The sequence below is a fragment of the Notolepis coatsorum genome, assembly GCF_963971535.1.
Source record: "Notolepis coatsorum genome assembly, chromosome: 1".
Taxonomy (NCBI): Eukaryota; Metazoa; Chordata; class Actinopteri; order Aulopiformes; family Paralepididae; genus Notolepis; species Notolepis coatsorum.
In genome coordinates, this window is record NC_140165.1 from 79,429,022 (window position 1) to 79,444,120 (window position 15,099).

The 15,099-nt window shown below is 44.3% G+C and overlaps 1 protein-coding gene across 1 annotated transcript in view; it reads left to right on the forward strand.

The window, feature by feature from the left end:
• otud4 (OTU deubiquitinase 4) overlaps nucleotides 1-15,099 on the forward strand; it is a 138,068-nt gene that overhangs the window by 48,968 nt on the left and 74,001 nt on the right. Inside the window, exons 12-13 of the mRNA XM_084334900.1 lie at nucleotides 4,998-5,101; nucleotides 6,534-6,711. Coding sequence (XP_084191026.1) covers nucleotides 4,998-5,101; nucleotides 6,534-6,711 — 282 coding nt within the window. The remainder of the gene's footprint in view (nucleotides 1-4,997; nucleotides 5,102-6,533; nucleotides 6,712-15,099) is intronic.

Sequence of the window (15,099 nt, forward strand, 5' to 3'; positions counted from 1 at the left end):
AGGCTCCTGTTGTACAGGACACAGGTAACTAGCATACCTAGCATACCCAGTGCCTGGCAGATTGTCAGTGCGGTCACGCGAACAAATATCAGAATTACTAACTGACATACTGGGATCATCACTGCTGACAAGTTACACATCATGAACGTTAGAGTTACTGTAGGAAGGCTGGCAGCCTAATTCTGGCTTTGTAGCCTCATTAACCAGAATGGTGCCACATGAAATATCAGAAACACCAACAGAAATGGTGCCACATGAAGTAGCAACATTCCTCATAGCATCCTTCCCACTCTCATCCTCCTCCAATTCGTCTGTGGCCTCAGCCACCGTACAGGCTGGGAAGCCCACGAGATACTGCTTCGCCAGACCATCTCCTGCCACTTGAGTATCTGGCACGCATGTCACCTCCGGTTTCACTAGTACTTTCCCTCCAGCCAAGTCATTGCCCAAGAGCAACGTTACCCCCTCCATAGGGAGTTTGCCAGCCGCCACTCCGATCACCACCGGTCCTGACACTAGGGCACAATCAAGAAAGACATTATGTAGTGGCACATTCATCGTGTGCATTCCAAAAGCCTCAATAACAACCCCTGCATCCAACTCGGAGTCGTGCGTAAAGGGCAGGACACTACTTTGAACAAAAGATTGGGATGCGCCAGTATCACAGAGAATTGTCACCGGCACTTTAGGACCTCCCTCTGTCAATGAAACAAACCCTTTACTCCTGAAAGGTGTGTAAAGGTCATCCACTCCTTTGCCGTCTAGTGGAGACTGAACAACAGGGTTACGTACAGGTGTATTTATCATCACTGGTCTGGGTGGGTTAGACATGCGCTTTTCTGGGTGCAAACGATAAAAATGTTCCATCACATGTCCTGCACTCCCACAATGCTGGCACTTCCGGTTATCATCGCTTCCCCATGCCCCATTAAACTTACCACTACCCCCAGCACTGGAGACCGTAGGCCTAGTAGTACCCCATCTCGGCCTCCCCTCTCCATCACGCACAGGATAATGCTGTCTCTCAAAATATGTCCTATGGGTCAGAACATACTCATCAGCCAGGACCGCCGCTGCCGAACAGGTCCTGACTTTCCTCTCATTTAAGTACATAGCGATATCCTCAGACGCCATACACTTTAAATTCCTCTAACAAGATTAGTACCCTAATCTCCTCCACTGTGGTGACCTTTTCCGCTGCACACCACCGGTCAAAAAGAAACCGCTTTTCCCTCACAAACTCTACAAAAGATTGAGTTTTGCTTCTTTAAATTGCGAAATTTCTGGCGGTAAGCCTCAGGGACTAATTCATAAGCTTTACCAAATTATAATCCTTATTATCAGGATACATTGACACATACATGGTCTGTGCCTTACCGCGCAAAGCACTCTGCATGAGGATAGTCCATTTATCTGCTGGCCAGCCACAACTGCTAGCTATGTCCTCAAATAATAATAATAAAAAAAAAACTATCGACATCCTTTTCCAAAAAGACCGGAACCATGCTTTTCTGCCTAGCCATGTCAAAACCCGGCTCCCGTTGCACATGCACAGCATCACCTCCATTGTTACGCATCGCCATTTCATGGTCACGTGCTGCCTGGGCGCGTACCTCACGTACCACATCAATAGCTTCCTGGGCCTGGGCACGTATCTCACGTGCCACCTCAATAGCTTCCTGGGCCTGGGCCCTTATTGCTTATTCCCAGAGGAAGAGTGCTGCCGAGTGCTTCCGCGTTTTCCCTGATTGGCTGCGACACGCCCTGCGGCAGGCGCGGCAGCCGCAGAGCGGAGCGGCAGAGCTTGCGGCAGAGCTTGCGGCATTATGTAGCCGTAATCCCCGATGACTTTCATTCGACGCTTAGCTCAACTGGCAGCCCTGCGGTCCTGCGGTCCGTTGGTGACAAGTTCGAATCCCTTCAATTTTTTTTATTTTATTTTTTTTAACGTGCATTCTTTCGCCGGTTAAGTTTAGGCATGTTAACTTAAGGTTAAGGTTAGGCATTGTTTCGGAGTTGGTTAAGGTTAGAAGGGTTAAGTTTAGGCGCTGTTAAGGAGCTGGTTAAGGTTAGAGTTTGTCTTAGAGAATGGCAATATTCTTTCGGAGTTGGTTAAGGTTAAGGTTAGGCATGGTTAAGGTTAAGGTTAGGCATTGTTTCGGAGTTGGTTAAGGTTAGAAGGGTTAAGTTTAGGCGCTGTTAAGGAGCTGGTTAAGGTTAGTTTGTCTTAGAGAATGGCAATAGACAGCCTATTTCCGCGCTGCAGCTCTCTCGCGCTGCCGTGGTCACATGGGCGTCATGGCCAATCAGAGAAAACGCGGAAGCACGCGACGCACTCTTCCGCTGGGAATAAGCTACACGCAGCAGCTGTTTTCCTCACCTCACTAGCTTCAAGGTCCTCACTGTCTGCCTTGGCAATAGCTGCAATCTCACGCGCTTTCATAACCTTTCATAACCTAAATCTCTCCACTTCCAATGCATGTAGCTTTTCACGCGCCCTGACATCTACATCTCCCTCATCCAGAGATTTATCTGCAGCCACACCAAAAACCTCCTGCCTATGCAGGTCCTCAATTAATTGACTTTGCAAGCTCTCCTTTTTCTGGCCTCCCCCCCCCCCCCCCCCCCCCCCCCCCCAAGTGCTCCTCAATGCTCTCTCTCTCTCTCTCTCTCCCTCCAGAGTGCACGCAGAGTATGAGGAAGTGGTTTCCACTCGCTGTGTACAGTCAGTCTATGTAGATTGTGGGCGGGCATTAGCTACAACCACAGAGCCAATCACATCACTGTCTGCTACCCAGAGCCTGAGTAACGTCATTCAGGCCTTCAAATCAGGATGGCCTAATTTACTGGAGAAGGAAATGATCTGAGCTGAATCAGAGCAATCCGCCAATATGGTATTTAGACACTAAAACACATTGATACGAACTCCTATTACTATAATACAATGCTAGAGACTGAAAAATGACATTTATAGTACATGTCCCCTTTAAATCACACTGTTTTTAAGACACACGGCATAACCTATACTGGATCAAAAGGTCAAGCTCTATAATGCATACAGACCCTATACTAGAGAATCACAGCAGACACTGCTACCGGACATCTCTGCTGAGATGAACCACTACCAAATGCACACAGATCCTATAATACTGGAACCAATGCTCTTCAGTAACAAACAAAATGAGGCAAAACCTTGTGTTACACTCAAGAAACAACAAACAAATTCAAACAGGTGCTCCCTTTAATCTGATATGACCACAAATAGCTTCTAACATCTACACTGCAGTCAATGAAGGACTGCTAGGCCCACCACATTTCTAATCTAACAAAAATACTTACATCAGGTCCTAACACACTAATTATATTCTCTGGCCCCCTAACCTACCTATACTGAAAGCTAATGCACTGTAGACCTAGCTTTCTTCAACCACACCTGCTACCAGCCAAAGATATCGACCATAAACCCGTCAAGTATAAAACAGCCAGAAAACAATGAAATTACCTACTTGTGGTGTCCACTAAACTAAATATTTTAACAGCATACAAGTAGTCAAATCAAATTATAAATTAAGAGCATACTCACCTGTTTGAAGACCGGCTCAAGCCCCCATGTTACATTCAAACCTAAAATATGGCTTGTGTAGGCCTTGAATGTAAAGTGGTGGACACAGGACACTGGACAAGAGTTATCAAAAATAACAATATTTATTTGGAACAGCTAAGTTAAAGGGCAAAGATGGGGAGCTGGGTACTCCAGACTCCCTAGTTCAGGATATAAAAAGTAAAGTAAAGCACAGGGTCAAAAATAAATCGACAAAGATTGGTCAAGCAGCAAAAAGGTCAAAATGAGAAAAAGCAGTGTGAGCAGGTTGAGGTCTGGAGAGCTGTGACGAGGACAAGCTCTGTGAAGTGAGAACTTGACAACTGCTCCCTGCACCTTGCTCTGCATTTGTAGGGTGTGGTGCCTCATCACCCTCATCGCCTCATCACCACACCTGTGTCAATTAGAAAGCGGCCATTTTAACCACAAGCAAAACAGAAAGAAAACAATGTGTCAATCAAACCACCCATTAGTGACGACACACAATGTGAATACGCACCACAGACAGTAAGTATCCCTCCACCATGTAAAAGTAATACGTAACAGAGCCAAACGCCCGATAGGTTTCATTAATTAAAAACATCCCAGCGGGATGTACATTGGCAATGCGCCGTTATTAAAATAACCACATAGTGTGTATATCGCACCTCGCGAGCGATATACACAAATATGACGTGCATTATTTAGGACAAAGTAAATTTATTATCAGCATTTTAGGTATATTATTTTACTCAAAAGCCCCCTCTAGAAAAACGAAACACAAAAACATAATTCAGAATGGTATAATGGGATCTAGACTGTGAGAATTATTTCAGGAAGGGAGCTGGAATTTCTTTGCGAGGGTGTGGCCATGGTTTATCCAGATAACTGAACTAAACCCCTATCTTTTAAGGATAGTTAATTCACCATAAACAAAGGTTCTCATACAGAATGAAATGAATTGAAAGTCTTTCAAAGGTTAAAGGAAAGCTAAGAAAATATCCATCTATCTGTCTTGCTGGCCATTCGCTCCGTTCCCTTCCCCCCCTGCTCTCGCTCTCCAGCAGGGGGTTGCCCGCTCTCTACCAGCATGTGCTCTGTCTCGCTGCTCAGATCCCCACTGAACTCCTCGGAAGAACCAACAGCTCTCTCTCTCTCTCTTGAGGAATTGCCTTGGCACCGTTGCTACAGGACTCCTTGCTGCTTATCTATTGTTATGACATCGTTCACAGCCACATGCCCTGGACTCATACAGAACAGATTCAGTTTAAAAGGCTAAACAACACCACTTTCCCAGAATTAAAAGTTGTTATACCTACATACTACGTATTTATCCTGTTATTATGATCATAATGAAAACAAGTGATATCTTTCAATATGTGTATCTGTGTGTGTGTGTGTGTGTGTGTGTACATAGACAATCTGTGTCTTTATGGAACCTGCGTCCAGCCAGTGAGGAGAGCAGCTGGAGAACAGTACCAGGAAGAGACAGTAAGAAAGTCAGCAACGGACATGTACCAGGTACACACACACACACACCTACACACACTGTCAGAAACAATGGAAACGTGGATGAATCAGACCATCTCTACATATAAAAAAAATAGGGATGCCCCGATCTATCGGCCAGCGATCAGTATCGGCCGATATTCAGTATAAATATGAGATTGGTGAATTCCGATAATGCTTTATTTTCGCCGATCGTGAAAACCGATCGAAAAACATGATCCAATTCTTAGCGGAGTTCTCACTCGCTGACTTTTCTCTCAAGCACACAGAGCTGCAGCGCACTGCCCCTCCTCCGCCTCCTCCTCCTCCCCTGCCCCTCCCAGACCTGTGTCAATAGAGGCTCCGGCAATAGTCTGTTCTAGTCTAGTGCATGAGATCTCTGTGAGCTAACGTTAGCTACCTAGCTAACGTTACTGTTTAAACAAAATGACCCAGTCAACTATTCACTTTTAGTTTAATACATGAGGCATTGTCTAACGTTATCTAGCCGGCTAGCTACTGATAGCTCCTGATATCAACAAATGCTCCAGCAATAGTCTAGTAGTGCATGATACCTCCGTTAGCTCGGTAGCTAATGTTAGCTCACGTTAGCTCACGTTAGCTCACTGTTTAAATGAAATGTCCCAGTAAACTAAATAGTTCACTGAGGCGTTGTCTTAACGTTATCTAGCCGGCTAGCGGTAGCTACAGATAGCTCCTGATATCAATGTCTTATAACATTGATTCGATGCGTATTCGAGCCCCTGCCTTGCATCGCAGTCACGAAAGGGGCTAGCTGAGGGCATGCTGAATGTGATTTGACCAAAGCAGAGTAGCCTATACACACAGACAGTGGAGCTGTTTGCAGATAGCGAGCATTTTCACTTGTTGCGTGGTGGCGATGTCTCGCAGATAATACAACTACAAGTATAATTATATAATAATATATTTTATTTAAAAAAAAAATGATATATATATTATTTTTTTTATAAAACCAAAAACGATCGGTATCGGTATCGGCCGATATGGCTCATAGACGATCGGTGATCGGTATCGGTGGCAAAAAACGTGATCGGGGCATCCCTATCAAAAAACCTTTGATATGAACTCTGACATGGGTGACAGCTGATATTTTATATTCATCTTTAACATCTTTATGCCAAAAGAAAATATTAATGATTTTTAAAAATGAGAATTCATTAATACAAATATAAGATTATTGAATAATAAGAAATGTTGAATGAAATGTACAAATTAAATTAAATTAAATTGCAAGTTCAAAATATGTTGGCGTTTTAACCATTAGTGATCACTGTACTTCACTCTCTCTCTCTCTCTCTCTCTCTCTCTCTCTCTCTCTCTCTCTCTCTCTCTCTCTCTCTCTCTCTCTCTCTCTCTCTCTCTCTCTCTCTCTCTCTCTCTCTCTCTCTCTCTCTCTCTCTCTCTCTCTCTCTCTCTCTCTCAGAGTGGGGCGAGGGTAGAGGCAGGGGGAAGGGGAAGCCCCCCATGGTGTCGGTCCCGCCCTCCTCCGCTCCCCAGGTGCCCAGCCAGGTCTCCGCTGGCCGTGTGCAGAAGCAGCATTCCTGGCCCCCGCAGGCCACCGTAGAGGAGCAGGGATGGGCCAGAGGGGCACAAAACCCCAGGTAACGGAGCGTCGGAGCAAAGACACTGTCCATATATGTGCTGAATATAACTTGGCAGTCAGTTAAACACCTTTCATTCATCACAACTCTGGAGACAGTTATCCGTTTGTCCACAGGTTTATTGATAATAAAATTTAAAAAAAGTGAGACTGAAAACAGCCAAAAAAAGCATAATCAAACTATGCTTACTGTAAATGCCAAGTACATACACTGAAACACTTTAGCGTTAATTAAATTACCTCTTTTGAATTCTTGTGTGTTTATATTATTTATATATTTATTATGTGGGGCGGCGTGGCTCAGGGGTAGAGTGGGTCGTCCAATGATCGAAGGGTTGGTGGTTCGAATCCCGCTCAAGCCCATGTCCATCCCACTGCCGTTGTGTCCTTGGGCAAGACACTTAACCTACTTGCCTCGTATGAATGTGTATGCATGTGAATGAATGTTGGTGGTGGTCGGAGGGGCCGTAGGCGATGATTATTCGCCACGCTTCCGTGAGTCTGCCTCAGGGCAGCTCTGGCTGCAATTGTAGCTTACCACCACCGGTATGACTGTGTATGAACGAATAATGGACTCTGTAAGCGCTCTGGGGTCTCTGGGGTGTCACGAAGAGCGCTATATAAATCCAATCCATTATTATTATTATTATATATGCATTACATTCTCTAATAAACTATCAGTGAATTCAAGAGACTAGCGTGGTAGCCTTTTTACATCACACTTCAGAATTTATTTTACAACAAATAATGAATTGCAATTGAATATAGAGATATATGATGCATGTACATACCAACAATGCTACGAATGGCATAAGATGAGAGCAGACTTTTGCAGTCATCTTGAAAATGGCTGTTCTCCATGCCATGCCTATTTACTTCCTGACTAAAGTCAAATGGTGACTTCCTGTTACCAACGTCCTGTCTTTCTTAACCACATTATGCATTGGGCAAAAATGGGTCTAGTTTTGCATAACACGCCTGACGATTGCATACCCAAAGTAATTTGCGATTTATTATACTTTATACTTATAGCACATGCACGAGTCTGGTCTTTTTTTAAAGGAAACATTCTGAACCTTCTTCCACAATAAAGAAGAATCACTCTGAGTGCTAATGAAATGGAGTTACAGAGGTTTGAACACGCTGAAGTAAAAGTTGTGTGTACTCACATTTCTGTTTACTTGTTGCCAGATGCCTGTTTTTGAGGTAGGAGCTTGAAAACAACGGTTCCATAGCCTGAAGTCTTATCTACAGTACAGGTCCAAAGTTGATAACAATCCCACGGAAAATGTGTGTTTTACAAAGGTTTTTGTAATGTGTAACAGCATTAATTTGGCATGATTATCCAAAATGGCTGTCCGCTTCCAATGATTGCCAGGCTCGAGTCAAAACAAAGGACTTCCCTGGCTTCTACCCCTTTCTCGTTGCAATCAGCCCCCGCATGGGATAGTGCTGGCTCCAGAATTTCATTGGCTACAAAGGTGGTCAATCATTTTCACCATCAGCGGTGACTGGTCCGTTCAGGACCCGGCCAAACTGGACGTGGTCACTTGTCTGAAATGGCTTGTCAAATGATGTTCATCGGATGTTTCGTCTTGTAACTGGAGACTGGCAGCACGCAATAGGTAGAGTAGGGTGACGATCGAAAGGTGGCAAATTCAACTTTCCAACGATGTATTGGTTGACCGGCAAAAACGCAGCCTGGACCCGGCAGACGAGGGCAAAGTGCTGCGACGTGCACGCGTGTACGTGTATACAAATTGCGGTCTTCTCTTACAAGGAAACAGTGGAACATCTGTTCGATGTCCACTGTTATGGCCACTGCTTCCTTTACGAAATCTGACGATTACCCCCAAGGAGGGTATTGTTGAGGTCAGGCGCGGTTAACAGAATGTCGTTAAGTGACACTCCGCTGTGCTGGGCGCTGGAGTCGAACACTACACTGATGGTTCCAGGTTTCTTAGGGTGATGTACGCCAAAGGTTGGCAAGTACCATCGCTCTCCATCTGTCTTAAGTGGGGGTGCCTCTTCAGCATGATTGTTCTGGAACACCTTCTCCATGAAGGTGATATAGTGCTGTTTCATCACTGGCTTCCTCTCAAAATTGCGTCCTCCAATGATGAGTCGATTCGAGGCCTGGGCCTTGTTGTCAGGGAGACGACGCCTGGTTGTCAGGGAGACGACGCCTGGTTGTCAGGGAGACAACGCCTTGTTGTCAGGGAGACGACGCCTTGTCGTCCGGGAGATGACGCCTTGTCGTCAGGGAGATGACGCCTTGTCGTCGGGGAGACGACGCCTGGTTGTCAGGGAGACGACGCCTGGTTGTCAGGGAGACGACGCCTTGTCGTCAGGGAGACAACGCCTTGTCGTCAGGGAGACGACGCCTGGTTGTCAGGGAGACGCCGCCTTGGTGGCCTGAACGGCAGCGGAGCTACCCAGCTGTTTCCTTCATCCTTCTTCAAGCCTCATTCCATTACTTGCAGGGATGAGATGTCATCGACGATGGATGAGGCCACTTTGTTGTCCTTTATCTGCTGAAGCACTGTGGAGCCTAACTGCTCAATGTTTCCTTTGCAGGTAGGTTTATCTGTAGAGCACATCACCGGCTGATTAGGACTCTGGCTGTATCTCTCCTTCACATGGAAGACGTTTGGGCAAGGCTCAAAGATGGAGGGTCGTTTTTGTTCTGTTGTGCTGGTAAAGAATGTATTCACTGTGGTGGGCTTGTGATCACCTCCCACGCACACATTACCAACTATCACCCATCCCAGGTCGGGTTTCTGGGCATAAGGAGCGCCATGAGGGCCGTTCACCTGTTTTCACACTTTATGGACTGCAATAATGTCTCGTTCATAGGAGAAGCATGATGGGAGCATTTGATTCCAGCTCTGGGATGAGGTGAGCCACTCGGGTGTGGGTGGTTAGAGGATTTCAGGTGTGTGGGGTTAGAGGATTTCAGGTGTGTGGCGGTTAGATGCGGCATTGGGTGTCGGAATCTCTGATCTGTTGTTAGGGATGTCATCGCATTCCATGATACTTGGTAGGGGAAGACTTGACTTTTCCATCCACAGATTCAATTTGGTAGACCAATGCTCCTCTCCCCATGGTCTCTGTTACCCCAGAGCAGGTCCGGAGAGGATATGGAGATGTGGGGCCATGGACATTGAAGGCATCGAAGAACTCAGAGCGAGCTAAAGATCTATTGCTATGCTCGTAGATGATTGCGTAGACCTTCAGTGCTCTATCACGATGGCCGGCAGGGTAGAACTTTGAACTTTGATCGCCACCACAGACTTCGGTGCAGCGAGTTGTGACTTCTGAAGATGGTGTAGGGTCTAGCTCTCCGCCATGCTCTGTAGAGGGGCATGGCTCCTGGGTCCACGGTGCTGGTCCGGGATGGAGGGCAGAGATATGCTGCTCACTCCCACATTCAAGGCATGTTGTTGTGGACTTACAGTACTTAGCCACGTGTTGCGTGGATGTGCAACATTTAACACATTGGACACCAACACCGTGATAATTCGTTATTGCCCGCCATGCGTTGAACGCCAACAACGAATAAACACGTTTTTGGGATCAATATTTAATTTTTTAATTCATCCAGCCTCCCTCCGGGACTGCAGCTGGACCCTGTCTGATATTGCAACGCCTCAATACCGCCGTCTGCTGGATGTCGGGCGAGTTACACTCTAAGTCAAACCGGAAGTGGCACTCGGTGCATCGAGGAAATCCCTCCGGCAGTAATATCTTGTTACGTGTATCCAGACAAACACTCAAGTGCATGGGATCGCTTTCGAAACGCAATAATCAATATGATTTTGGCGTTTATTGCGTCATATAAACAGGAAATGGATCTAGCAGATCGACGTCAAATAATTGGAATATTTTTCCTCCAGTCTCATCGGCGAACAGTAAGAGGAATATAACGTTATTTTCAGCCCGATTGTATATTCATTTCATGGCAATACATCTGATCAACATATCAACCCATACTAAATAAAGCCGTTACTGACTATCAAGGAATTATAAACGACCCCCCCCCCCCCCTTTCCTTCACGTATGATGAAGCATAATGTATACCGATCATATACATTTGAATTTTTTTATATAGCGTGTATAGGAAAGAAACGCCATCGATAATCTATCATATGCGTCAGCGCCTATAACTCGCGTTTTAGGAATTACTGCAGAAAAACATACTTATATTCTCGACGGTATTAACACAACAATGTATGAATGAAAAAATATAACGTTCCCACATCCGGAACGATGGATACCCGATGTTGAATGGGCCATAGTAATGTCGATATAGCTATAATATTTAAAAAGTTATAGCCCTGCAAAGAAGGTAAACATTAGAGCCATATGAAATCCGTTTTATTATTTTCCAAATTCCATTTTATTTTTTCCCAAATTCCATTTTTTCCGTTTTAATATTTCAGAATTCTGTATTTTGCCTTTTATGCTCATTTTACCATCAGAAATAGTGTCTAATAAGTGGGAATGAATAAATGTCCACAATTGAATAAGATATAACAGTCCATTTAATGTTTTTAAGTGCTTCAACTCAGAAATACAGTTCAATTTTACACAATATTTTTCAATTAATATTGTGACAAAATAAAAATACATATTTCAAGTGTAAACAATAGATACAGCTAGCTACTACTGACATTATCACAGTGACAATGTCAGTAACCTAGCTATATCTATTATATTGTGATGAAATATAGTAATGCATAATTTAGGCACCTTTAGTTTAGTTTATTTCGTTTATAAAGGACAGTGTATAATGGCAAACGTTTGCATTAAACAAATGGATGAGTGCACCAGATTTAGCAAGAAGCTATCATTTCCATCTATAGTCCTATGTACTGTAACGTTTCATAGCTATTTAAGTTTATTTAGATTATAAAGGGCAGTGTATAATGACAATCGTTTGCATTAAACAAATTGATGGGTGCACCAGATTTAGCTAGAACTTCTAGAAGCTATCATTTCCATAGATAGTCCTATAACGTTACATAGCTATTTAAGTGTATTTAGTTTATAAAGGGCAGTCGTTTGCATTAAACAAATGGATGGGTGCACTAGATTTAGCTAGAAGCTAAACGTCCTAACGTTATAGCTATTTAATCACAATAGTGTCGCAAGTGTTTTTGCGGGTCCAGTCCACGGAACGTTGACAGAATTAGCAAAACACCTTATCACCGGAGGCATAAAAGTCATTAGGATACTGTTCTGCTCTGAATTGAGGGCTTATTGTGGAATAGTTTAGCTTCTTGACGATGTTAACACAAGCAGCCAGACGCTTGAGCACCGCGGCTGTGTTGTGTGTAACACGCTGTAGCGTCCCCGCCTCCCCGGTCGCGTGTACACCAAACGTTCCACCCAAAAACGAAATTTCAGTCCAGATTAGGCCAAATTCTGCAATATTCCACGTTTTGCAGTTGATTCCATTTTTATTGGTTAATTCCGCGATTCCGTCCGTGATTCCGTGAACGCGGATTTCATATGGCTCTAGTAAACATCTCCATAGGGTTACAGCACTGGCAGACTGGGCATAAGGATGGGCATACTGCGTGGCAATCAAAGTTGTTAAATCAAATCCTGTTCTCCTTCAGGAATGCTTTGCGTTCCTCTAAAGGCTTCTCACGGAAAGCCCAACACTTCCGGTCTATCAAAACCCTCTGCTTTAATATCATGTCTGTCTGAGGCAGGAGGAGCTGTAGAAAATACATCCGTCTTGTGGACTGAGATTTCCTTTGGTCTACTTAGTTTCCAAGGAGTATTTACATCCAAATGAGGTGAACGGTGTAGGAATTACAACTATTTCTATATTTGCCGGCCCCTTTTTAACACTTTCAGTGCCAGCAGGGAGCGCACGATTTAGTGCTTGAATGCCCAGCATCCACTTCAATGTTAGCGTTAATAACGCCTAATCTATGTTTTAAATTATGGCTATGTGTCTAATCTGCCCGTCGCTTATCAAAGACTCATTTTCCAGTCAACATTGTCGAAGCGGATTGTTTTTTTATCGGTTCATTTCCGTTTTATAGCATTTTGAAAAGCCCTCGTTTTCAAGGAAAATAAAAAGATTCCGTGATAAATGCCCTGTACTGGAATATTCTAGAACGTTGTCATTTTTCAGCCTATTTATGAATCGTTTTCAAATAAACTCTAGATTATCGATAGTATATGTGTACGTATGCACGCTGGGGCCGCAAGCTGAAAATCGATTCTCTTGTTCCTGATCGCTCGCACAGCCACACAGCCACACACACACATAGGGGAAAAGCTTATATCTCCGTGAAAACAGGTCTGATTACACGTGTGATCACGTGGTGGGCTCTCAAAGTGTTAAGAGACCAAATTGTAATTGGACAGTTGGCTGCTCACTTGTTCAATGACCAGGTGTGTGTTATTCCCTCATTATTTAATTGACAATGAGCAGATAAAATGTCTAGAGTTAATGTCAAGTGTGGTACAGGTATTTGCATTTGGAATCTGTTGCTGTCAACCCTCAATATGACCAAAGTGTCATAATATCCAAAGAGCTGTCACTATCGGTGAAGTAAGCCATCATTAGGCTGAGAAATCCAAACGGATCAACGTGTGCCAGAATGATGGGAAGAGAGGAGTATAGAAGGAAAGGAACTGCTCATGATCCAAAGCATACCACCTCATCAGTGAAGCATGGTGGTGGTAGTGTTATGGCGTGGGTATGTATGGCTGCCAGTGGAACTGGTTCCATTGTATTTATTTTTTGATGATGTAACTGCTGATGTAACTGAATTCTGAAGTGTTTCGGGCAATATCTGCTCATATTCAGCCAAATTCTTCAGAACTCATTGGACGGTGCTTCACAGAGCAGATGGACAATAACCTGAAGCTTACTGCGAAAACAACCAAAGAGTTTTTTAAGCTTTTAACACTTCCGGGGCCATTCACGTATATATACGTGATTGGGAGCCAGCGCTTGACGGCCAATCACGTATATATAAGTTTTTAACCCGTTATTTATTTTATTCGCTATTGCCATTCATAATTCATCGAGGCACAAGGGGTTCTGAGTGTGTCTGAGATTGCAGACGGTCAATACCGCCCCCTAACGCATTGTGGCCGCTATTGCACTCCATTAGAAATCATGTATTTTGTTTTCTGGGCCAGGCTGAGCCGTGCGGGGGCGGAGTTTAAATACTCCGGCGAGGTAACCTGTTACAACGATATCACAACTAGGCTGCCCCCCCTCCTTCATATGCAATGCCGAATAACGTGGCACGGACTCCCGCGACCACTACTTCAAATGGCAATCAGATAATTGGATTTTTTTTGCATTACATCAGAGACGAGGTAATAACACTATCAAATCTTGCGTTGATCTGATATTTTTTCCCCCCATGATCGAAGCTGTCTGTGTGGACTGTGTTGTGCTGTTTACCGTTGGTGGCAGGAGGGGGGGGGGGGATGGGGCGCCGGTCTAAACCACATTTCATTCTTGCATGAGGAAGGATAATAACGATAAGCTAGCGTTGATTTCAGGATGATTAGATAATCAGGCGAAACATGACTACGTGATAATTGGATTTCACTAAAGGGCTATTATCGCGACTTTTCCTGTGATTAGTAAGAATCACCCAAACTATACTCGTATTCAAAACGGAAATGTACGGATGAAAAAACTATCCGTTTTGTGCATGTTGACTGGAAGCAACTCACTGACAATCGACTGGTGTATTAGATCCATAGCTATAATATTTCATATATTTTAAGCACTCGCAAGTGAACAAAGTGCCCCATTGAACAAAGCGCTGCCATTCTACCCAGAAGGTAAACAGTGACCCCTGGCCGTGAATGTGTTAACGTTCCGACGGCCCGAGGGTGGGCCATCGCAGCACATTTTCCCTTGTTTGATGGCGTCCCACTGTTTTAGTATCTCTGAAAGCTGAAAGCTAAGATGGCCGCCATTTGATTGACACCCTACTTGTCCATACCTGCTTCCAATTTCGGGTTATACGACCCGGCCAAGGAGTGTCCGTTTAAAAAAAGTTACCACCTCCGGTTTCGCCTCCCAGTGACCGGACCAATCACCTCTGACTGTGAAAATGATTGACCGTTTTTGTAGCCAATGAAATTCTGGAAACGACGATACTTGAGGGATATTTCCCAGGATATATATGGTTTTCTCTCTGCGTAAATGTCCAGACTAGTTCGACATCTGCTGCGCTCATTAATTCATTGGTGACAATGGCCATTTTGGATAAACATACCTATACATACTAGGGGTGGAACGGTTCACAAAATCGACGGTTCGGCTCATATCACGGTTTTGGGTTAACTGTTTTCGGTTCGGTTTGATATACGTTGCTTTTTATTTAAAAAAAAATTA